General features: G+C 40.6%; 2 protein-coding genes across 19 annotated transcripts in view; one reads left to right on the top strand and one right to left on the bottom strand.

Annotated features, from left to right (window-relative positions):
• The window catches only part of SYNGAP1 (synaptic Ras GTPase activating protein 1), a 125,339-nt gene extending 121,530 nt beyond the window's left edge, over window positions 1-3,809 (bottom strand). For 9 of the 13 annotated variants that reach the window (XR_012850391.1, XR_012850392.1, XR_012850393.1 and 6 more), the window contains exon 1: window positions 3,673-3,809. Coding sequence is in view for 10 of the 13 variants with exons in the window: in XM_075836525.1 (XP_075692640.1) it covers window positions 3,673-3,703 (31 nt within the window). In the remaining 3 variants the exon portion in view is untranslated. Of the gene's footprint in view, window positions 1-1,719; window positions 2,224-3,672 lie in introns of those variants that run through there. The other 4 variants (XM_075836532.1, XM_075836529.1, XM_075836540.1 and 1 more) reach the window with 2 other exon arrangements.
• On the top strand, window positions 3,808-16,818 carry CUTA (cutA divalent cation tolerance homolog). Of its 6 annotated transcripts, none has more exons than XM_075836543.1 (7): window positions 3,808-3,948; window positions 6,416-6,477; window positions 8,716-8,861; window positions 13,759-13,818; window positions 14,041-14,086; window positions 15,196-15,245; window positions 16,638-16,818. In XM_075836543.1, exons 2-7 carry the CDS (start codon window positions 6,424-6,426, stop codon window positions 16,735-16,737), a joined length of 456 nt encoding a protein of 151 aa, XP_075692658.1. In that variant the 5' UTR covers window positions 3,808-3,948; window positions 6,416-6,423; the 3' UTR covers window positions 16,738-16,818. The 6 variants fall into 6 exon arrangements, with proteins under 6 accessions (XP_075692658.1, XP_075692657.1, XP_075692656.1 ...); XM_075836542.1 differs by having other exon boundaries at window positions 3,808-3,984; XM_075836541.1 differs by having other exon boundaries at window positions 3,809-3,979.
• Window positions 16,819-24,522: the final 7,704 nt, after the last annotated feature.

Genomic DNA, 24,522 nt, shown 5'->3' with positions numbered 1-24,522 from the left:
TGTTTTTTCAGCCGGATTCCCTGGCTACAAATACAGATGGTAAATATGGACTGAACCATGGATCAACATACAAAGCAGAATATTTTCAGGCTCCATTGACCATTATAGGAAAAGCACAAAACCAATAGAATAGAATAACAGCAATGATTGACGTGAGCTCCGTTCTCAGCACCCTGTGTGAACAAGGCCGAGCACATCTTCTGACAGGACACAAGATGCCTTCAGTAGGAGTCAGTCAGCTAGAAACCCAATGATTCCCAGATCTAAGGGACTGCAGCACTTTCTATAGCGCCATAACCCTACAGTCCTGAGATTCTCTGATACAACAAGCATCATGGGGAAATTGGGAATCAGCGGAGAATCCAAGCTCACAAACCTCCAGCGTCTTCACCATCAGAACATGTATACTATCATGTCGTTTCCAAGAATTTCGATTGATGGCCTGTCCTTAGGATAGACATCAACGTGTGATCGGTGAGGGTCTGACATCCAGGACCATCACGTTCAGCAGAATGAAGGAGCTGGTGTCCCGCAGGACTTCACTGTCCCTCACATACAGCTGTGCCTGGTACTGCATCCCAACCCGAGCTCGGGAGAAGTTGTAGCAACAGGCACACCGAGAGTTGTAGTTTGCAAATACGGAGCTAAACATTGGAGATCACTGCATTAGATCATCAATAAATTGGCTGAATATGACAGGATCCACTGGAAAAAGTCAAATATATGTGACCTCCCTGACTCAACGATACATCAAAATACCAATTATGGCTCCATGCACCCCATAAAGTATCCATAAAAAGCAAAAACATGGCGCAATTCTGTATCCAACCGAATAATAATAATAATTATAAATCCTCACTTTACGGCACTTTCAGCAGTTACCTCTCAGGTCATCAACATCTGCCTGTACTGCTGTCTAGTGACACGTCTGTGGGCCTGGCATCCCTAGTGATATCACAAGCAAAACGTTGCAACGCATCCCACTCCATCAGCATGAATGTACACACAAACTGTGGATGGCCACATGATTTCTGAGAATTAGTTGACATGAATCCCAACAGACCAAGATGTGGACAGAGGAGGAGGATGAAGACAAGGGATGGACAAATTACTGTAGACGTTAGGAGCCCGTTTAATTATTTAGTGGTCCCTCAAATAGATATCAACAGAAAACAACCCACATCGGCTACCGGGCTCCTAGGACTAGTCCAGCCCTTAGGATGATGGACCTACAATTTCCTACAGAACGAAAACCCTGAGGCACAAGGCAGCAGCTCAGAGACTTGGAAGCAGCGTTACACTGCAGCAATAAGTTCCCCCCTGGCTCGGAGACAATCATCAGATCAGTCATCATTCTCCTCCATTATCTGTCATTCGGAAAGGATTGGGATCATAGCGGAGAGCAGAGCAGCAGTTACAGCTTTACCAACATCCTGCACAACCAAGTGACCCAAAAATCATCATGACACCAAGTTATCTGCCCAAACCCGGAGGTGCAGAAGCTGCCACCAAAACGGTAGAGCCTGGGAAGCGCCAGGCGGGCGACACAGCGAAAGAGAGAAAGTTTGAGAAAGACAACAAAATAGACCAATAGACGGAACCGGAGAGAAGTCAAGTTCAGAAAAAAGTCACAGAGTTTTAAGAAAAGTCAAAAAGAGGGGAGGGGGTCAAAGAGGGTCAGGTTTTGGGGTAGTTGAGGGCACAGCGGGCAATGTTTACCTCTGAAGGGAGCATAGAACATCATTCCACAGCTAAGACGTAAATCTGGACATGGAAAGTCCCCCGGAGAAGACACACCGGGAGGAGGTAAGAAGTCTGATCACATTGAGGAGAGGAGGGTTCACTGCAGGGGAAAGAGAGAAATGGAGACAGAAGGAAAGATGGATTGTAGGAGACAGTGAGATGCTGAGGATGGAGATACCGAGCGATGTACAATGAAGCATGGAGGGAAGAGGGATGAGGAGTCACAAGGTGCTGGAGGGAAGAAACCTATTTACAAATACAGCAAGAGATGGAGGGCAAATTAAAAAGGGGGTGTTCAATTAAAAGAAGAAAAAACAATAAGGAGCCTTAATGGTGGGGGGACCAAAAAAAGAAGGAATAAGACGGGGGAGAGAAGAGGGGAAGTGGGGAGGAGAAGAGGAGATATTGTCTAAAAAAAAAAGAAAAAAAAAAAAGAAAAAACCCCAGGCCGTCAGGTTTTGCAGCTGGAAATGTAAAGAGAGGGAGGGGGGAAGAAGAAGAGGAGGAGGGAAATGGGAGAGAGGGAGCGGAGGAGGAGGAGGAGGAGGGGAAGGATGCTCAGAATGAGATGCTGCATCAGATAGAGGAGGAGGAGAGAGGATGGAAAGACGAGAGGGGACGGAGGGACGCTGGATGCAAGTGTCACCGTAATCTGCATGCATTAGTTGTGCATCACTGAGCCCAAGAGCTGACCATCTAAGCAGGAGGAATAAAAGAGAAAACCGCCGCAGTCTCACTACCACCTCCATTCTCCGCACAATCACACACAACTTCTCCTACCCAGACTGCAATCATCTCCATGACACGAGACGTCCCCATCCCTCCACAGACCGCAAGGTCGATGGCTGGGAAATAAGGGGTTAATACACTGAGCCCCCGTATGGGGTACCCCATCCATAGGGGACATATAATCACATGCAAATCATATACAATCCAATACAGGTAGAGGCAAAGAGAAAAGAGAGGCATCAAATCAATATCATGATCATTATAATGTAAAAGACACAATAATAGCAGTATACACACTAGATACATATATACCAGTATACACAGAGCTATATACAAAACTAATATAACTACACATATATATATATTCAACAATAATAGCAACATATACACTAGATACATATGTACCAGTATACACAGAGCTATACATAAATCAGAATACCTGCATATAGATATAAACTCAACAATAATAGCAATATACACTAGTTACAAATAAACCAGTATATATATATATATATATAGCTATACATGTAACTAGATGTGTGTGTGTGTGTGTGTGTGTGTGTGTGTGTATATATGGACTCAGCACTATCAATATAGACCAACATGTGCAGAGTATACAGGACTATACATATATAATAATATAGCTAGATACATATACACATTTATTTATAGGCATAATATCAATATATACAAGTAGATACATACAGACTTGTTGGTATATGTGTGTATATATATATATACAGACACACACATACATATGTACAGTCAGGAAGTCGCTAGTGTGCAGTATATACATGACTATACATATATAATAATATAGCTAAATATATACATTTTATTTATAGACATAATATCAATATATCAAAATAGATGTGTGCTATATATATACATATTTATACAGTATACACACACATCTAGCTGCAATGTATCTGTTTTGCTACGTATAAATATATCTCTCTCGATATAGCCATGTACACACATATATATATATATATATAGTATTGCGGATGCAGTCGGTTTTCGTGACATGTAGGTGAATGATGAGATGTGGATGTTGCGGCGCTGCATGAAGCTCCCGCCATCGTTATGCAGCATAATGGGCGCACACATGAATGGACATTACGCGCTTAACCTCGTAACAGACACAAGCGACAAGTACACATGTATGTGGTGGTAGGCGTAGAATGTAAATATACACACATGAAGCGTCACCCCGGGATACAACTCCCATGGTGCACCGTTGCCTTGGGCTGCAGCCTCTGTCTCTGCGTCAATGACCTCAATAAAGTTGCGCGGAGAAGACAGAGTACCCGTTCCTATAGAAACGTTCCGAGCGCCATACTGCTTGCGGCGGAAGTGGTTTGTAGTAAACCGGAAATTTGCTGTTCAAATCCATTTGTCAATGAGGGGCGCCATGTTTGTGATGGCAAACAAATATGAAATGAAGAGTTATTAATAAAAGGATCCGGGTGAGAGGTCAGAGGCTGCCTGCGGTTGCTGCACCAGTGTACGGTATTGTGAACGTGGTCTGGGGGAGTGGTCACTGTGGAGTGACAACTGGTGGCTTTGCATGCCGTAATTTTTTATTGAATATATGCTTCAGAATAGGCAGGCTGGAACTTCTAGTTCTCCAACTAGTGATGCATGCTGGGTGCTGATCTTTAGTCTTAATTAAAGGTGCTGTCCAGTATAAAATGAAAGTGTCTTCAACTTTCTATTAAACCTGGTGCTTCATGTCAGACATCTCTGCTTGCTCTCAGTGAATGTTTCCATTCTAATGGAACTGTTTATATGAGTAGATCAGTGAGATCAGAAAAAGAGTAAAACAAGACAAGTAAAATATTACTTTTACTTTTCATAACAGCTGCCTTTACGTTTCTACAGGCTTCAGAGTGGAAATCTCCCAGTATTCCCTGCTTGTTCAGTATCCGCACTGCGATATCTCTAGTGGTTTTCATTCTGGGAAGTTTATTCTTTACACCAGGCACTGAACTGTCACCTGATAAAGGAAAAAATAACATCCCCCTGCATTATAGAAGCCTGACTTCAGCTAACAACTGTTATAGATGTTTCTGACAACCAGCAGAATAGTGAGTGCAGCTCTGGAGTATAATACAGGATGTAACTCAGGATCAGTACAGGATAAGTAATGTAATGTATGTACACAGTGACTCCACCAGCAGAATAGTGAGTGCAGCTCTGGAGTATAATACAGGATGTAACTCAGGATCAGTGCAGGATAAGTAATGTATGTACACAGTGACTCCACCAGCAGAATAGTGAGTGCAGCTCTGGAGTATAATACCGGATGTAACTCAGGATCAGTACAGGATAAGTAATGTAATGTATGTACACAGTGACTCCACCAGCAGAATAGTGAGTGCAGCTCTGGAGTATAATACAGGATGTAACTCAGGATCAGTACAGGATAAGTAATGTAATGTATATACACAGTGATTGCACCAGCAGAATAGTGAGTGCAGCTGTGGAGTATAATACAGGATGTAACTCAGGATCAGTACAGGATAAGTAATGTAATGTATGTACACAGTGACTCCACTAGCAGAATAGTGAGTGCAGCTCTGGGGTATAATACAGTATATAACTCAGGATCAGTACAGGATAAGTAATGTAATGTATGTACATAGTGACTCCACCAGCAGAATAGTGAGTGCAGCTCTGGAGTATAATACAGGATGTAACTCAGGATCAGTACAGGATAAGTAATGTAATGTATGTACATAGTGACTCCACCAGCAGAATAGTGAGTGCAGCTCTGGAGTATAATACAGGATGCAACTCAGGATCAGTACAGGATAAGTCATGTAATGTATGTACACAGTGACTCCACCAGCAGAATAGTGAGTGCAGCTCTGGAGTATAATACAGGATGTAACACAGGATCAGTACAGGATAAGTAATGTAATGTATGTACACGGTGACTCCACCAGCAGAATAGTGAGTGCAGCTCTGGAGTATAATACAGGATAGAACTCAGGATCAGTACAGGATAAGTAATGTAATGTATATACACAGTGATTGCACCAGCAGAATAGTGAGTGCAGCTCTGGAGTATAATACAGGATGTAACTCCGGATCAGTACAGGATAAGTAATGTATGTACACAGTGACTCCACCAGCAGAATAGTGAGTGCAGCTCTGGAGTATAATACAGGATGTAACTCAGGATCAGTACAGGATAAGTAATGTATGTACACAGTGACTCCACCAGCAGAATAGTGAGTGCAGCTCTGGAGTATAATACAGGATGTAACTCAGGATCAGTACAGGATAAGTAATGTAATGTATGTACACAGTGACTCCACCAGCAGAATAGTGAGTGCAGCTCTGGAGTATAATACAGGATGTAACTCAGGATCAGTACAGGATAAGTAATGTAATGTATGTACATAGTGACTCCACCAGCAGAATAGTGAGTGCAGCTCAGGAGTATAATACAGGATGTAACTCAGGATCAGTACAGGATAAGTAATGTAATGTATGTACACAGAGACTCCACCAGCAGAATAGTGAGTGCAGCTCTGGAGTATAATACAGGATATAACTCGAGATCAGTACAGGATAAGTAATGTAATGTATGTACACAGTGACTCCACCAGCAGAATAGTGAGTGCAGCTCTGGAGTATAATGCAGGATGTAATTCAGGATCAGTACAGGATAAGTAATGTAATGTATGTACATAGTGACTCCACCAGCAGAATAGTGAGTGCAGCTCTGGAGTATAATACAGGATGTAACTCAGGATCAGTACAGGATAAGTAATGTAATGTATGTACACAGTGACTCCACCAGCAGAATAGTGAGTGCAGCTCTGGAGTTTAATACCGGCTGTAACTCTGGATCAGTAAAGTAATATATGTACACAGTGGCTCAATCTTTTATGTAGATTATCTCTATCAGCGCGTGTGTCTTGTCTTGTAGGTCTTTGTATGTGTTCAGTCTCTTCCTCTCTGAGACTCGGGGCTCTTCTTGTATCAGGATTTGTAAGTATTACAGCCTTGAAAATATGACATCTTCACCTTGACCCCTTAGTGACCACCAATACGCCTTTTCACGTGAGTCACTAAGGGGCCTTAGGGTAGGCTGACGCCTTTTCACGTGAGCCTAGTCTAAGTCCTGCGCGGGTCTCCCGTGCAGGCTGGAGCCGGGGCTCAGCTGTCTGATGACAGCTGGGCTCCTGCTCCAACGCCCGCGATCGAAGTTTACTTCTATCGTGGCCGTTTAACCCGTTAAATGCCGCCGTCAATAGCGACCGCGCCATTTCACTTTGTTTACAGAGGGATTGAGCTCCCTCTGTCACCCATCGGCGGCCCACGAATGCAATCGTGGGCCTCCGATGGGTTGTCATGGCAGCCGGGGGCTTGATAAAAGCCCCCAGGTCTGCCCTGGACATATGCCTGTTAGGATGCGCCGGAGGCACGTCCTAACAGATTGCCTGTCAGATTTACACTGACAGGCAATAATGCTCTGGTATACAAAGTATACCAGAGCATTATAGCAGCGATCTGAAGATCGCACAGTAAAGTCCCCTAGTGGGACTAGTGAAATAAATAATAAATGTGAAAAGATTAATAATAAAAATTACAGTAAAAAAATAAAATAAAAGTACACATATATGGTATCGCCGCGACCGTAATGACTCCATTAATAAAGTTAATATGTAATTTAAACCGCAAGGTGAACACCGTAAAAAAAACGCAAATAAACAATGGCGAAATTGCAATTTTTCCATTGCCCCCCCAAAAAAGTCATAATAAAAATGAATCAATAAGTCCCATGCACCGCAAAACAGTACCAATCAAAACTACGTCCCGTCCCGCAGAAAACAAGCCCAAAAAATCACTACATTGATGGAAAAATCAAAAAGTTACGGCTCTTGGAAAGCAACGATGCAAAAACAAATAATTTTAGTTCAAAAGTGTTTTTATTGTGCAAAAGTCGTAAAACATAAAAAACCTCTACATATGTGGTATCGCCGTAATCGTACCGACCCATAGAATAAAGGTAACATGTTATTTATGTCGCACAGTGAACGGCGTCAATTTAAAAACGCATAGAAAAATGGCAGAATTTCAGGGTTTTTTTATAATCCCCCAAAAAAAGTTAATAAAAGTTAATAAAAAAATTATATGTACCCAAAAATGGTGCTATTTAAAAGTGCAACTAATCCCGCAAAAAACAAGTCCTCATACAGCTATGTAGACGAAAAAATAAAAAAGTTATAGCTCTTTGAATGCGACTATAGAAAAACTAATAAAATAGCTTGGTCATTAGGGCCTAAAATGGGCTGGTCACTAAGGGGTTAAAGGGGTTGCGTGTGAATAGAAAATAAAAAGGATCAGATTTTTGGTGGGAGGGGCCATCAACAGAGCGACAGATTTGGTGCGTTTTTCTACGTCTGCTTATTTCATGCGTAGATTTGCATTTCTGTCCTAAGGACCGCCAAACATGTTCTAAATTTATTTAAAGGGGTTCACCTTTTTGTAAATTTAGCGCATTTCCCATTGACGTACATTAGTTTGACTGGCGTTTAAAATTTTCCCTCTAATGTCTCTGCCAAATCCAGAGCATGACACAGGAAGTGTTGTCATAGGACGATTTTGGTGGTTCTTCTATTAAAGTGTAAGTTCACCCATTATATGATCTCATATGTCAGTAGGGATCGTCAGTGGGGGTCCGTGAGCGGAGACCTCCACCATTTACTAGAAGGAAGGGGCTACGTACACCTTGTAACTCATTTTGTTTTTTAAAATAAAAATGCCCATCAGTGTCATTGGTGAAACTTTCTAAATACTTTTTATCAAGAATTAGTTTTACTTTTTGAGATTCCGCTGCTTTGTATCCTGTATACGGAGCAGCTGATCGTGCGCTCAGACCTGAATCTGACATGTCAGCGGGACTGACGGGTTCAGCGACAGCGGGCTTTCTGACACGTAGGATCGAGCTGTTCATAACTTAGATGTGAACGATAACAGGTCTGAGATGGGGATGTCCCTTTAGGGTGATTATAACTCGGTGCAGACGGATTATATTTTACATTAATTTTCTATACTCCAATCATAATCAGAGCCGTCAATGCCGACACCGAGAACTGTACCCAGCCCCCGATAATATCTGCCTGTGATACCCCATAATCTCTAACCTTGTATGTACCGGAGATGATTGCTGGACACAGAATAATGAGCGATGCAGCGTCCCCTGACTGACTCCTCCATTTACAGGCTGTTCTGTTTTATATGACCCCTCCGCTGCTGAGGACTATAGGACTGCGAGCGTTCTCAATGGCAACTGACGCATATAAAGCAGGATCTCTTTCTGCTGCTTATGTCACATGTCCTAATGACAAAGTGGCCAAAGATATAGCCAGGTAAGAGCGCTGAGTGTATAGAAGTTATGGACGTAGAGGTACATAAGGAGATTTAGAAATGCCAAAGTGTACTGCCTATGCGTGTCTATAATCTTTTCATAGGGGGCAGTATTATAGTAGTTATATTCTTGTATATAGGTGGCAGTATTATAGTAGTTATATTCTTGTATATAGGGGGCAGTATTATAGTAGTTATAGTCTTGTGTATTGGAGCAGTATTATAGTAGTTATATTCTTGCATATAGGGGCAGTATTATAGTAGTTATATTCTTGTATATAGTGGGCAGTATTATAGTAGTTATATTCTTGTATATAGGGGCAGTATTATAGTAGTTATACTCTTGTATATAGGGGCAGTATTATAGTAGTTATATTCTTGTATATAGGGGCAGTATTATAGTAGTTATATTCTTGTATATAGTGGGCAGTATTATAGTAGTTATATTCTTGTATATAGGAGCAGTATTATAGTAGTTATATTCTTGTATATAGGGGCAGTATTATAGTAGTTATATTCTTGTATATAGGGGGCAGTGTTATAGTGGTTATATTCTTGTATATAGGGGGAGTATTATAGTAGTTATATTCTTGTATATAGGGGGCAGTATTATAGTAGTTATGTTCTTGTATATAGGGGGCAGTATTATAGTAGTTATATTCTTGTGTATAAGGGCAGTATTATAGTAGTTATATTCTTGTATATATGGGCAGTATTATAGTAGTTATATTCTTGTATATAGGAGCAGTATTATAGTAGTTATATTCTTGTATATAGGGGGCAGTATTATAGTAGTTATATTCTTGTGTATAAGGGCAGTATTATAGTAGTTGTATTCTTGTATATAGGGGGCAGTATTATAGTAGTTGTATTCTTGTGTATAAGGGCAGTATTATAGTAGTTTTATTCTTGTATATATGGGCAGTATTATAGTAGTTATATTCTTGTATATAGGAGCAGTATTATAGTAGTTATATTCTTATATATAGGAGCAGTATTATAGTAGTTATATTCTTGTATATAGGGGCAGTATTATAGTAGTTTTATTATTGTATATAGGGGGCAGTATTATCGTAGTTATATTCTTGTATATAGGGGCAGTAGTATAGTAGTTATATTCTTGTATATAGGAGCAGTATTATAGTAGTTATATTCTTGTATATAGGGGCAGTAGTATAGTAGTTATAGTCTTATATATTCTTGTATATAGGGAGCAGTATTATAGTAGTTATATTCTTGTATATAGGAGCAGTATTATAGTAGTTATATTCTTGTATATAGGAGCAGTATTATAGTAGTTATATTATTGTATATAGGAGGCAGTATTATAGTAGTTATATTCTTGTATATAGGAGCAGTATTATAGTAGTTATATTCTTGTATATAGGGGCAGTATTATAGTAGTTATATTCTTGTATATAGGAGCAGTATTATAGTAGTTATATTCTTGTATATAGGGGCAGTATTATAGTAGTTATATTCTTGTATATAGGAGCAGTAATATAGTAGTTATATTCTTGTATATAGGAGGTAGTATTATAGTAGTTATATTCTTGTATATAGGAGCAGTGTTATAGTAGTTATATTCTTGTATATAGGGGCAGTGTTATAGTAGTTATATTCTTGTATATAGGGGGCAGTATTATAGTAGTTATATTCTTGTATATAGGAGCAGTATTATAGTAGTTATATTCTTGTATATAGGGGCAGTATTATAGTAGTTATATTCTTGTATATAGGAGGCAGTATTATAGTAGTTATATTCTTGTATATAGTGGGCAGTATTATAGTAGTTATATTCTTGTATATAGGAGCAGTATTATAGTAGTTATATTCTTGTATATAGTGGGCAGTATTATAGTAGTTATATTCTTGTATATAGGAGCAGTATTATAGTAGTTATATTCTTGTATATAGGGGGCAGTATTATAGTAGTTATTTTCGTGTATATAGGAGCAGTATTATAGTAGTTATATTCTTGTATATAGGGGCAGTATTATAGTAGTTATATTCTTGTATATAGGAGGTAGTATTATAGTAGTTATATTCTTGTATATAGGGAGCAGTATTATAGTAGTTGTATTCTTGTGTATAAGGGCAGTATTATAGTAGTTTTATTCTTGTATATATGGGCAGTATTATAGTAGTTATATTCTTGTATATAGGAGCAGTATTATAGTAGTTATATTCTTGTATATAATGGGCAGTATTATAGTAGTTATATTCTTGTACATAGGAGGCAGTATTATAGTAGTTATATTCTTGTATATAGGGAGCAGTATTGTAGTAGTTATATTCTTGTATATAGGAGCAGTATTGTAGTAGTTATATTCTTGTATATAGTGGGCAGTATTATAGTAGTTATATTCTTGTACATAGGAGGCAGTATTATAGTAGTTCTATTCTTGTACATAGGAGGCAGTATTATAGTAGTTATATTCTTGTATATAGTGGGCAGTATTATAGTAGTTATATTCTTGTATATAGGGGCAGTAGTATAGTAGTTATATTCTTGTATATAGGAGCAGTATTATAGTAGTTATATTCTTGTATATAGGGGCAGTATTATAGTAGTTATATTCTTGTATATAGGGGTAGTATTATAGTAGTTATATTCTTGTATATAGGAGGTAGTATTATAGTAGTTATATTCTTGTATATAGGGAGCAGTATTATAGTAGTTATATTCTTGTATATAGGAGCAGTATTATAGTAGTTATATTCTTGTATATAGGAGCAGTATTATAGTAGTTATATTATTGTATATAGGAGGCAGTATTATAGTAGTTATATTCTTGTATATAGGAGCAGTATTATAGTAGTTATATTCTTGTATATAGGAGCAGTGTTATAGTAGTTATATTCTTGTATATAGGGGCAGTATTATAGTAGTTATATTCTTGTATATAGGGGGCAGTATTATAGTAGTTATATTCTTGTATATAGGAGCAGTATTATAGTAGTTATATTATTGTATATAGGAGGCAGTATTATAGTAGTTATATTCTTGTATATAGGAGCAGTATTATAGTAGTTATATTCTTGTATATAGTGGGCAGTATTATAGTAGTTATATTCTTGTATATAGGAGCAGTATTATAGTAGTTATATTCTTGTATATAGGGGGCAGTATTATAGTAGTTATATTTGTGTATATAGGAGCAGTATTATAGTAGTTATATTCTTGTATATAGGGGCAGTATTATAGTAGTTATATTCTTGTATATAGGAGGTAGTATTATAGTAGTTATATTCTTGTATATAGGGAGCAGTATTATAGTAGTTGTATTCTTGTGTATAAGGGCAGTATTATAGTAGTTTTATTCTTGTATATATGGGCAGTATTATAGTAGTTATATTCTTGTATATAGGAGCAGTATTATAGTAGTTATATTCTTGTATATAGTGGGCAGTATTATAGTAGTTATATTCTTGTACATAGGAGGCAGTATTATAGTAGTTATATTCTTGTATATAGGGAGCAGTATTGTAGTAGTTATATTCTTGTATATAGTGGGCAATATTATAGTAGTTATATTCTTGTACATAGGAGGCAGTTTTATAGTAGTTATATTCTTGTATATAGTGGGCAGTATTATAGTAGTTATATTCTTGTATATAGGAGACAGTATTATAGTAGTTATATTCTTGTATATAGGAGCAGTATTATAGTAGTTATATTCTTGTATATAGGGGCAGTATTATAGTAGTTATATTCTTGTATATAGTGGGCAGTATTATAGTAGTTATATTCTTGTATATAGTGGGCAGTATTATAGTAGTTATATTCTTGTACATAGGAGGCAGTATTATAGTAGTTATATTCTTGTATATAGTGGGCAGTATTATAGTAGTTATATTCTTGTATATAGGAGCAGTATTATAGTAGTTATATTCTTGTATATAGGGGCAGTAGTATAGTAGTTATATTCTTGTATATAGGAGCAGTATTATAGTAGTTATATTCTTGTATATAGGGGCAGTATTATAGTAGTTATATTCTTGTATATAGGGGGCAGTATTATAGTAGTTATATTCTTGTATATAGGAGCAGTATTATAGTAGTTATATTCCTGTATATAGAGGGCAGTATTATAGTAGTTATATTCTTGTATATAGGGGGCAGTATTATAGTAGTTATATTCTTGTATATAGGGGGCAGTATTATAGTAGTTATATTCTTGTATATAGGGGGCAGTATTATAGTAGTTATATTCTTGTATATAGGGGGCAGTATTATAGTAGTTATATTCTTGTATATAGGAGCAGTATTATAGTAGTTATATTCCTGTATATAGAGGGCAGTATTATAGTAGTTATATTCTTGTATATAGGGGGCAGTATTATAGTAGTTATATTCTTGTATATAGGGGGCAGTATTATAGTAGTTATATTCTTGTATATAGGGGGCAGTATTATAGTAGTTATAGTCTTGTATATAGTGGGCAGTATTATAGTAGTTATATACTTGTATATAGGGGGCAGTATTATAGTAGTTATATTCGTGTATATAGGAGCAGTATTATAGTAGTTATATTCTTTTATATAGGGGACAGTATTACACTAGTTATATTCTTATACATAGGATACCTATGCTTTTCCTTGAGGTTTGAAGGGAGTGAATCTGTTGGTTAATTTTTTTTTTTTTTAATGATTATTTGAAACAGGTGTTGGACAATTCACAGCTCTCAGTCAGAAACGCATACATTCCCTTGCAGTGACACTCTAGGGGTATACGCTTAATATGCCCTAATAATGAATTGTCTCAACTCGACCCCTCCTGTAAAATTACCTTTGTCTGTAATTGTTTTTCCATTTTTTTGTGTGTAATGATGACGTTTAGTTTGGATTTCTATATGTGACACTCGCAGTGACAGATTTTATCTATATTCCAAATAGGGGCCTGGTGGAGCGGAAGCTGGCGGCCTGTGTGAATATCATACCACAGATCACCTCCATGTGAGCTATGAACCAGCTAGATGTGTCCTAGGGTCTGGCCTGTCACCTGTCTTAGTAGATGTTCTATCCCAGTTACCTGTATGTCCTATGTATTTTTCCAGCAGTCTGCGTCTGTCTTCTTCATGTTTGGTTGTCACAATATGCTGGGAGTTGTAGTTCTAGTAGAACTAGGTAGGCTACGTTCACTGACAACGTTTCCTCTGTTTCTTTTTTCTCCATTAGATATGAATGGAAGGGGAAGATTGAGGAGGATAGTGAGATATTGCTGGTGAGCCGCCCTCCATGACTCTCGAGTCAGATTTGTCTACAAGTGTGCAGCTGACAATCGTGTATTCGCCTCATCCGTTCTATTTTATTTGTTCAACTATTGTATGTTCGAGGGCAATCCTTGTATAAGTTTTCCATTCTTTATTGGAGTCCGATCTCTGTTTTCTGATACAGAGCTCCAAATCCCCCGCCTCCCTTCACACAGCTATAGATTAATGATATAAAATTCTACCACTAGGGGGAGCTCACTGCATACAGCTCTTTCGTTGATTTCAATGAGACTTGCAGTGAGCTCCCCCTGGTGGTGACTGGAGGCAGCCGGAATTTTATCATTGAGATTTTTCACTGCTTCTGACCAGTGCTAGAATAAACAACACAGTTGATTGGAGGAGATCCGCTAACTACCCCCGTGTGCACCGGCCTTTCTACTACAGTAGCCAGATTGGCTCACCAGGCATGATGGGGGATGTAATTGTCATGTCTCAGACCCAAAATCCCCGTTACGTGTCACACTCAGAGATCCAGGAAGCTGAGGTACGAGGAGCTGTTTGTTGGGTTCCTGACCCTGGCTTGTGACATGGAGGGTCGACTGTTACTATCTTGATAGCAGCTCTACACGGGGAAGGAATGATCAAGTTGTGGCCCCTATTTATATACAGGGATAGGAAATCGCTGGTGACCACTGTTCTCTCCATGTCACAGGCAGTGCAGACCTCTCGCAGACCCTGCAGACAGCTCTGCATATCTTGGCTTCAAGGGGAAGTAGGAAACTGGGGACTAACTGTGGTCACCCATGAATTTTTGTTGGACACAATTCAAGACACGTATTTTTTACTCCCATCATTGTGATCTCAGATCAGTCTATGATTGTGTCTGATCACCGGGACGCACTACAGCTGCCATTAACCCAATATTTCCCATAACTCCTAGATATTTGTGGTTGGAAGTCTTTTGCAGTGATATTGTTGGATAGAAGTTTTTATGTTTCGCTGGACACGTCCCAGTCCCGTCACCCCAGCGCTTCCAGTAATAGTTTGTGTCGCCTTCTTGAGATCAATAATCTCCACCTTGTAAGTCATTTTCACCTTCCTATTCCCCGTCTTGCTACAGATGATTAAGACCAGATCTTCGAAGGTTCCTGCTCTAACGGAATATGTCAGGTGAGAAGAGCGAGGGCTCCACGTCACTGCTCTGGGTGTGACCTCAACGTGAGCGAGTAAACGGGGGGATGGGATTATTGTAATCGCAGTCGGTGCATGGACGTTCTATGGAGCCGATACTTATTCTATAATAAATGCCGTGTTCCCTCCTCTGTAGATCAACTATCAGTAAGTAACTTCAGACAAATCCTGAAAGGCTATCCGTTATCTATATGGCCACTAGAGGCGCTGTACTGAAAGACTGTCAGTTATCTCTAATGACCACTAGGTGCACTGTTTCAATGGGAGGAAGATCATAAGATCCACCAGTTCTCCAGGTGAATATATATATATTAAACACATAAAGACAAAAATTTCAACAGCACATTCCAGCAAAATGAAACAAAACGTGTATACAAGTGAATGAACGCCTCGTTGGAATGTGCTGTAGAAATTTTCGTATTTATATGATTCATATATGTGGGGATAGCGACTGCCTCCATTTTTGATCTTGCACTCCTCCCATTCTGCCCTGGGTTTTTTTGACGCGGAAACTGCGTCGCAATCCGCGCCAAAAAATGTCCGAAACCGCCTTCTATTATTTTCAATGGGAGGCGGAGGTGTTTTTTTTTCCATGGCAGTTTCAATGAGTAAAAAAAAAAAGCGGCTCGGTTACGCCTCTGACCTCCCATTAAAATCAATGGGAGGCAGAGAAAGCGTTTTTCGCAGGTTTTTTTTGCCCGCAGCTCTCAATGGCCGCGGGTGAAAAACGCAGCAGAATTTGCAGGTAGGTCAAAATCAGCCTCAAAATTTGATTTTTCTGCCTGCAAAAAAACCTCTGTGTGATCAGGGCCTATAGGTTCTCTCAACAGTTTCATGGATCTAACATTTTAGTTTATACTGCTTTGTTTCTTTTTACTGGATTGTCAGAGTTTCCGGACTATTGGATGCCAGAGTAAATACATTTTGCTGTCCTTTGTAATAATCCTCTGCAAAGTGGTTGTCCGGTCTCCGCAAACAAATAAATGTTACTTTTTGTATAATAAAAAGTTATAACATTTTTCAATAAAATTTCTGTATCAATTTCTTATTGTTTTCAAGATCTCTGTTTGCTGTCATTCAATAGGAACCCTGTTCACTCCCAGGGGATAAAAATCTGTCCATGGTCGTGATAATCGCTCAGGTGGAGGGCTCGTTACAGTAGATATCAGAGTAACGAGCAGAGCACCTGTGTGATCATCACATGAACCAATCAGATTTTTATCTCTTGAAAACCATAAGAAATTGACACGGAAAGTAGATTGGAAAATTGTATCATTTCATTTTACAAAAATAACATTTCTTTGTGGGAACCGGATGCTTAATCTCCGCTGCGTTACATCCCGTTTTCATTGTCTTTTCTTGCTCCTTCAGGTCAGTCCATCCGTATGAAGTCTGCGAGGTGATCAGCGTCCCCATAGAGCAGGGGAATGCTCCTTATCTATCCTGGGTTGCAGACGCCGTCCCGGAGTGAGAGACTACACTGCGACTTTGAGATGGGAAGAAGGGAAAGATGATCAATTAGAATTAAAACTTAATTAATACTTTTTATAAATGAATCGTTTTCGTTTGTATTTCCGCTTTACGCACAAAGTTATCGTAATCTCTGCAGAGTCGTAATCACGTGGCGGTTTCCTCCCTGTAGTAGATTTCCGCTGTCACCAGACGTTGCAATGCAATGACATTAGCGAGATTTTACAATATTTCCTTTTCACACGGTGCGGATTTCTCCACGTGCTTCAGTCTCCATTGGTCGCGATATTGTTGCAAACTTGTTGAAATGTTTCTTTAAGTAAACCCCAATACGATAAATGACTGCACCGGTTTTGGGGGGGGGGGGTCACATTATTGAAAAAAAACACAATTCTATAAAATAATATTCGCAATACTTGTAAGATAGAATTCTTAACATTCAGTGTGTCCTGTCAGTCCGGGAGGGCAGGTGGGCTTCATGACAATATATTCATGTCATCTTAAAGGAACACTGGGCAAAGCGAACACTCCATGTTATACCTAGTGCAGGGCCTGAGGGGGCGGAGCATGACACGGAATCAAAGAATGCCAAAGAGAATCCCTGTGTCATGCTCCGCCCCTTCAGGCAGTGAATTTGGCATAACTCAGTGTCTCAGATTTGTCAAATATTCTTCCAGTAAACACATTAATATGATGGTAATGACTTCTATAAAGGGATTGTCTAGTTTAAAGACCCCATTTCTATACACACTATTAGGGAATTCTTAGTAAATAAAGGGGTCTTTTTTTCAGGATCTCTAGGCCACAGTGCAGAGTGGTTATATAGAGCGTCTCTGGAGGATCTGTCCTGCATTTCACAGATTGATATGAATGGACACTGTGTAATGCTTAATTTCCCCTGTGGTGGCGCTGCAGGGAAAATATATTTTGCTGTAGAAGATCATGGATTATATCCCTTGTTCAGACAATGTTTTTCTTGCAGTTTAACCGCAGCAGCTATATGAGCTAATAATAGCAAATCAGCTGAAAACTGTGGGGTGTTCGGGGCGCGCTGTCACTATAGGGCTCCACTATATTTTTTTTTCTAGACTTGGCCTTTGAAAAAAGCTGTGACCACAATTAAAGCCAAAATCACATCTATTTACATGCAGTTTCTGCCACGCTTGTGGAAATGTGTCCTGAGGCTGTGTTCACACGCTAAAGCAAAAACGGTTGGAAAATACGGAGCTGTTTTCAAGGGAAAACAGCCTCTGATTTTCAACCATTTTTGAAACTACAAACGTTTTTTGCGGCGGTTTTTAGAGCTGTTTTTCTATTGACACAATGAAAAACGGCTCAAGAAGTGACATGCATTTCATTTTACAGGGCGTTTTTTTAAACGGTCGCGTAACAAAAGGGCCCCGTCGGAACGAAACGCCATTTTTCCCCATTGGAATCATGGGGCAGATGTTTGGAGGCGTTCAGATTCCGTTTTTTCAGCCGTTTTTCGGGGTGTTTACAGCCCAAAGAACTGCTGAAAATAAGCCGTGTGAACATACCCTTAGAACTCATTGATATCGCTATGTGACCGCATTTCAGTGTCTGTACTACGGCCGCCAGACACTGAACCCCCACAGTACAAGTAAACTAAACTTAGATTACCATAGTGGTCGGGTCACTTGAACTGTGGTGGGTACGGCCATGTCTTTGTAGTTGAGGAACAGTATTTGGGTGTAATCTTTTCGAGCAATTTAGGGCATGACCACACGTGGCGGATTTCCTCCGCAACTGTCCGCATCAATGACGCACAGAATCTGCGTTGCAGATTCTGCTGCGGATCTGCACAAAATGTGCAGTTAATTGATGCGGACTAGCTGCTGCGGACTGCGGTAAAAGTGCTTCCCTTCTCTCTATCAGTGCAGGATAGAGAGAAGGGACAGCACTTTCCCTAGTGAAAGTAAACGAATTTCATACTTACCGGCCGTTGTCTTGGTGACGCGTCCCTCTTTCGGCATCCAGCCCGACCTCCCTGGATGACGCGGCAGTCCATGTGACCGCTGCAGCCTGTGATTGGCTGCAGCCCTCACTTAGACTGAAACGTCATCCTGGGAGGCCGGACTGGAGACAGAAGCAGGGAGTTCTCGGTCAGTATGAACTTATATTTTTTTACAGGTTGCTGTATATTGTGATCGGTAGTCACTATCCAGGGTGCAGAAACAGTTACTGCCGATCGCTTAACTCTTTCAGCACCCTGGACAGTGACTATTTACTGACGTCTCCTAGCAACGCTCCCGTAATTCCGGGAGCCCCATTGACTTCCTCAGTCTGGCTGTAGACCTAGAAATACATAGGTCCAGCCAGAATGAAGAAATGTCATGGCAAAAAAGCAAGACGCATCCGCAGCACACATAACATGTGCATGACAGCTGCGGACTTCATTGCGGAACTTAGAATCTCCATTGAAGTCAATGGAGAAATTCCGCCATGAGACCGCCACTGCTCCGCAACAGACAGAGCATGCTGCGGACACCAAATTCCGCTCCGCAGCCTATGCTCCGCAGCGGAATGTTACGCATCGTCTAAACGAACACTTCTAAATAGAAGTGGAAGTCAATGCAGAAACGGCTCCGCTGCGGATTAACGCTGCGGAGTGTCCGCAGCGGAATTTAAGTGAAATTCCGCCACGTGTGAACCCAGCCTTATGTTTTAGGCCTCACTGATAACCTGGAAATGTCACACTCACAGGGGCCCAGGAAGCTGAGATATGAGGTGTTTGATAGAGCTGTCCTAGCCTGTGACATGGAGGGACACTGTGGTCACCGGGGATTTAATTACCCTGATTAACACAGTAGTGTCTCTAAAAAGTTAAGATGATACCATTTAACTTTATATCCCTGAAAGTTAGGAGGAGGTCTGAGAACACTTGCTGATCCTGATGATTTTTCCTCTTAGGACAGTCTTTTGGCATACGCTGGGGTACTATGGGTACGTTCTGCGTATGCACCGGTAGCCTAGAGCTGTAACAGGCGTAAACCTTTTGATCACTGAATTAATAGAATGTTACATCAGTTCCTGTATTCACTACTAGATGGTGCAGTTGCTGCTCTATATACATCAGTTTCTGTATTTACCACTAGATGGTGCAGTTGCTGCTCTATATACATCTGTTCCTGTATTCACCACTAGATGGTGCAGTTGCTGCTCTATATACATCAGTTCCTGCATTCACCACTAGATGGTGTAGTTGCTGCTCTATATACATCAGTTCCTGTATTCACTACTAGATAGTGCAGTTGCTGCTCTATATACATCAGTTCCTGTATTCACCACTAGATGGTGCAGTTCCTGCTATATATACATCAGTTCCTGTATTCACCACTAGATGGTGCAGTTGCTGCTCTATATACATCAGTTCCTGTATTCACCACTAGCTGGTGCAGTTCCTGCTCTATATACATCAGTTCCTGTATTCACCACTAGATGGTGCAGTTGCTGCTCTGTATATATATATCGGTTCCTGTATTCACCACTAGATGGTGCAGTTGCTGCTCTATATACATCAGTTCCTGTATTCACCACTAGATGGTGCAGTTGCTGCTCTGTGTATATATATCAGTTCCTGTATTCACCACTAGATGGTGTGGTTGCTGCTCTATATACATCAGTTCCTGTATTCACCACTAGATGGTGCAGTTGCTGCTCTGTATATATATATTGGTTCCTGTATTCACCACTAGATGGTGTGGTTGCTGCTCTATATACATCAGTTCCTGTATTCACCACTAGATGGTGCAGTTGCTGCTCTATATACATCAGTTCCTGTATTCACCACTAGATGGTGCGGTTGCTGCTCTATATACATCAATTCCTGTATTCACCACTAGATGGTGCAGTTGCTGCTCTGTATATATATCGGTTCCTGTATTCACCACTAGATGGTGCAGTTGCTGCTCTGTATATATATCAGTTCCTGTATTCACAACTAGATGGTGCGGTTGCTGCTCTGTATATATATATATCGGTTCCTGTATTCACCACTAGATGGTGTGGTTGCTGCTCTATATACATCAGTTCCTGTATTCACCACTAGATGGTGCAGTTGCTGCTCTATATACATCAGTTCCTGTATTCACCACTAGATGGTGCGGTTGCTGCTCTATATACATCAATTCCTGTATTCACCACTAGATGGTGCAGTTGCTGCTCTGTATATATATCGGTTCCTGTATTCACCACTAGATGGTGCAGTTGCTGCTCTATATAAATCAGTTCCTGTATTCACCACTAGATGGTGCGGTTGCTGCTCTATATACATCAGTTCCGGTATTCACCACTAGATGGTGCAGTTGCTGCTCTGTATACATCAGTTCCTGTATTCACCACTAGATGATGTAGTTGCTGCTCTATCTACATCAGTTCCTGTATTCACCACTAGATGGTGCAGTTGCTGCTCTATATACATCAGTTCCTGTATTCACCACTAGATGGTGCCGTTGCTGCTCTATATACATCAGTTCCTGTATTCACCACTAGATGGTGCAGTTGCTGCTCTGTATATATATATCAGTTCCTGTATTCACCACTAGATGGTGCAGTTGCTGCTCTGTATATATATCGGTTCCTGTATTCACCACTAGATGGTGCGGTTGCTGCTCTATATACATCAGTTCCTGTATTCACCACTAGATGGTGCGGTTGCTGCTCTATATACATCAGTTCCTGCATTCACCACTAGATGGTGCAGTTGCTGCTCTATATACATCAGTTCCTGCATTCACCACTAGATGGTGTAGTTGCTGCTCAATATACATCAGTTCCTGTATTCACCACTAGATGGTGCAGTTGCTGCTCTATATACATCAGTTCCTGTATTCACCACTAGATGGTGCAATTGCTGCTCTATATAAATCAGTTCCTGTATTCACCACTAGATGGTGTGGTTGCTGCTCTATATACATCAGTTCCTGTATTCACCACTAGATGGTGCAGTTGCTGCTCTATATACATCAGTTCCTGTATTCACCACTAGATGGTGCGGTTGCTGCTCTATATACATCAATTCCTGTATTCACCACTAGATGGTGCAGTTGCTGCTCTGTATATATATCGGTTCCTGTATTCACCACTAGATGGTGCGGTTGCTGCTCTATATACATCAGTTCCTGTATTCACCACTAGATGGTGCAGTTCCTGCTCTATATACATCAGTTCCTGCATTCACCACTAGATGGTGCAGTTGCTGCTCTATATACATCAGTTCCTGTATTCACCACTAGATGGTGCAGTTGCTGCTCTATATACATCAGTTCCTGTATACACCACTAGATGGTGCAGTTCCTGCTCTATATACATCAGTTCCTGTATTCACCACTAGATGGTGCAGTTGCTGCTCTATATACACCAGTTCCTGCATTCACCACTAGATGGTGCAGTTGCTGCTCTATATACATCAGTTCCTGTATACACCACTAGATGGTGCAGTTCCTGCTCTATATACATCAGTTCCTGTATTCACCACTAGATGGTGCAGTTGCTGCTCTATATACACCAGTTCCTGCATTCACCACTAGATGGTGCAGTTGCTGCTCTATATACATCAATTCCTGTATTCACCACTAGATGGTGCAGTTGCTGCTCTATATACATCAGTTCCTGCATTCACCACTAGATGGTGTAGTTGCTGCTCTATATACATCAGTTCCTGTATTCACCACTAGATGGTGCAATTGCTGCTCTATATACATCAGTTCCTGTATTCACCACTAGATGGTGCGGTTGCTGCTCTATATACATCAGTTCCTGTATTCACCACTAGATGGTGCAGTTGCTGCTCTGTATACATCAGTTCCTTTATTCACCACTAGATGGTGCAGTTGCTGCTCTATATACATCAGTTCCTGCATTCACCTCTAGATGGTGCGGTTGCTGCGCTATATACATCAGTTCCTGCATTCACCACTAGATGGTGTAGTTGCTCCTCTATTTACATCAGTTCCTGTATTCACCACAAGATGGTGCAGTTGCTGCTCTATAGACAACAGTTCCTGCATTCACCACTAGATGGTGCAGTTGCTGCTCTATTTACATCAGTTCCTGTATTCACCACTAGATGGTGCAGTTGCTGCTCGATATCCATCAGTTCCTGTATTCACCACTAGATGGTGCAGTTGCTGCTCTATATACATCAGTTCCTGTGTTCACCACTAGATGGCGCACTTTCTGTTCTAGTATTCCCATCACTAAGGCTGGCGCTACACACTTTATTGCTCTACTACACAAATGTTACTCCGGAATCCTGTCCATAGGAATGTATTGAGTTGCTTAAAAATTAAGTGAATCGTTAGATGTTTTTGATGGGATTTGTGAGCGATTTTAAAGTGGTAGCGTCTTATTCCTCTGTAGAGTAATATGGAAGATCACTTGTAAATATGTGACTACATTAGTCTGTGCAGCTCCGGCCTCCTCCTGCGACATGTCCATAACACCGTGCTCTGTATTATGCGCCATCACCCCCATATACTGCTGCCTCTTTTGCATTATTATTTTATATAACCGGAGGCTGTTGCATAGCAACATCTAATGTGACCCGGAGCACAAAAGAAAGCAACTGTATATATAATTTTCATCTATAAATCTGTATATTTCACCAGTCTAATTCGCACACAGCCCGGCTCTCCTGTGAGGGCAGAATGGTCGTCACTCCCCGGCAGCACAGCGGGTGGCGGTGTAAACGATGGAAGGTTTTATATACATAACGATGGATGTTGCCATGACAACCAGAATAAAAACATCCCGCTGGTTGAACTTGATGGACACCTGTTTTTTAAGCCAAAGCCAGAAGTGGATCCAAAAGAAGGAAAAGGTAAAAAGAAACACGGACATCTTTCCATTCCTTTGTGTACGCTCCTGTTTGGTAAAAAAAAAAAAAACTGAACGACAGACTGCATCAAAACCGTATGTCTGAACGTGGCCTAAAAGAGATTTGCGGGATATAATATTGTGTTCAAGCATCCGAAAGTATAAAACATTGAACTTCTCTGAACACTTCCCTGTGGGATTGCTCACGGTCTCCCGGCGTTCCTCTGGTTACTGGCCGCGTAGTGACGTCTCTATGGGCAGCATGTCACTGCGCTAAGCAGCGGGGGCTGTTATTAAGGGGCGGCATCGCTCGTGCCAGCGCGGCTTCCTTCATGTGAATGTTGCGCATTTAGCTGCGATTCACAGGTATTGCTGCCTTTTCTCCCATTGGCTGAAGGCTGTAGTACTGGGAATCGCTGCTACTAGTGTCGAACATTCACAGTGAGCAGAAGAAATGAAAGAGAAGTAGCGCTGGTACGAGCTCCGCGGCCCCTTCAAAACAGCTGATCGACTGGGGTCCCGGAAGACGGACCCCGACCTATCAGCTATTGATGGCCTATCCGGAGGTAAGCGCATTCATTTTTATCGTCTGGAAAATCTCTTAAAGCACAATTTTTTAACTCCGATATTCTGTAGAACATTTGGCTGTCATAGAGGGGGTTCCCTGCTTAGGATGCCCCTCTAGTAATCAGTCTCCTACTCTGACAGATTCATTTGAATGCAATCCCACATTTCCCAGCTGGACCTGCAGAAATCATCTGATAACCAGGGAGGGTTAAATAGTGCAGCTAAACGTTCGACAAACTTCTGACATGTCATAGTGACTGGTGGGGGGTCCGAGCACTGAGACCCCCACTGATCGCTAGCATTCAGCTGCTTCGTGTCTGTTCGGCTTTTTCCGGAAAGCCTATGTATCGGAGTACGGGCGCATAGACTTTGTATTGAGTCC

Source organism: Rhinoderma darwinii, chromosome 8 (genome assembly GCF_050947455.1).
Source record: "Rhinoderma darwinii isolate aRhiDar2 chromosome 8, aRhiDar2.hap1, whole genome shotgun sequence".
Classification (NCBI taxonomy): Eukaryota; Metazoa; Chordata; class Amphibia; order Anura; family Rhinodermatidae; genus Rhinoderma; species Rhinoderma darwinii.
Note: the sequence above shows the minus strand (reverse complement) of the source record. Positions and strands in the feature narration are given on the sequence as shown.